Source organism: Pyrgilauda ruficollis, unplaced genomic scaffold (genome assembly GCF_017590135.1).
Source record: "Pyrgilauda ruficollis isolate IOZ18807 unplaced genomic scaffold, ASM1759013v1 scaffold1393, whole genome shotgun sequence".
Classification (NCBI taxonomy): Eukaryota; Metazoa; Chordata; class Aves; order Passeriformes; family Passeridae; genus Pyrgilauda; species Pyrgilauda ruficollis.
In genome coordinates, this window is record NW_024512466.1 from 1 (window position 1) to 944 (window position 944).

General features: G+C 55.4%; 1 protein-coding gene across 1 annotated transcript in view; it reads left to right on the forward strand.

Moving 5' to 3' along the window:
• The first annotated feature begins 650 nt into the window (after positions 1-650).
• LOC121349375 (olfactory receptor 14I1-like) overlaps positions 651-944 on the forward strand; it is a 729-nt gene continuing 435 nt past the window's right edge. Inside the window, exon 1 of the mRNA XM_041459686.1 lies at positions 651-938. Coding sequence (XP_041315620.1) covers positions 651-938 — 288 coding nt within the window. The remainder of the gene's footprint in view (positions 939-944) is intronic.

Below are 944 nucleotides of genomic sequence, written 5' to 3' on the forward strand. Positions count from 1 at the left end.
GGGAAGAGACAGCTGGTAAGGCTTGAAAGTGCTCCTCTTGTGTGGTGAGGATGCTGCATGGTTCAGGACTGCTCCCAGCATGACATTTAACTGCAGAATATTTCAAATGGGGTTATATAGGAAGCAGAGCAAGGGAGGGGCTGCATAAAAGGGACAATCCTGCTTTTTTAATTTACTGCTCTGGGTTGCCAGGGTGGAAAATTGCACATAGATATTCATCTCTCAGTTCAGGCTGACAAAAATAAAAACATTTTTTCTCAGATGGTAATTAACCAGGAAGTGACAGAAATCAGGACAGGGCCCCTCACAGGCAGCATCAGTTTTGCTTTTCCAGCCTCCTCAGGGTTGCTCTGATGTTGCCATCAGAGCCTGCAGAGCCAGAGCTGCCCCTGGGCAGTGCCAGAGCTGGGAGGGGTCTGCAGGGCAGAGCTGAGCCCCCAGGGCTGGGCTGGGCTCTGGCAGCACTGGCAGGGCCCAGCCCTGGGCACAGGGAAGCAGCTGCTGGCAGGGACAGCTCCAGGCAGCAGAGCCCTGGGCAGGCAGTGGGGGGAAAGTGCCCCCAGGCTGGGCTGGGATATTTAAAGTCCTCTCCAAACCCAATTATTCAATGATTAATTTTTTCTACAGATCCCCATGCAAAGACAGCACAAATGTCCAACAGTAGCTCCATCAGCCACTTCCTCCTGCTGGCATTGGCAGACACGCGGCAGCTGCAGCTCCTGCACTTCTGCCTCTTGCTGGGCATCTCCCTGGCTGCCCTCCTGGGCAACGGCCTCATCATCAGCGCCGTAGCCTGCGGCCAGCACCTGCACACACCCATGTTCTGCTTCCTGCTCAGCCTGGCCCTCAGCCACCTGGGCTCCATCTGCACCACTGTCCCCAAAGCCATGCACAATTCCCTCTGGGACACCAGCACCATCTCCTACACAGGATGTGCTGCACAG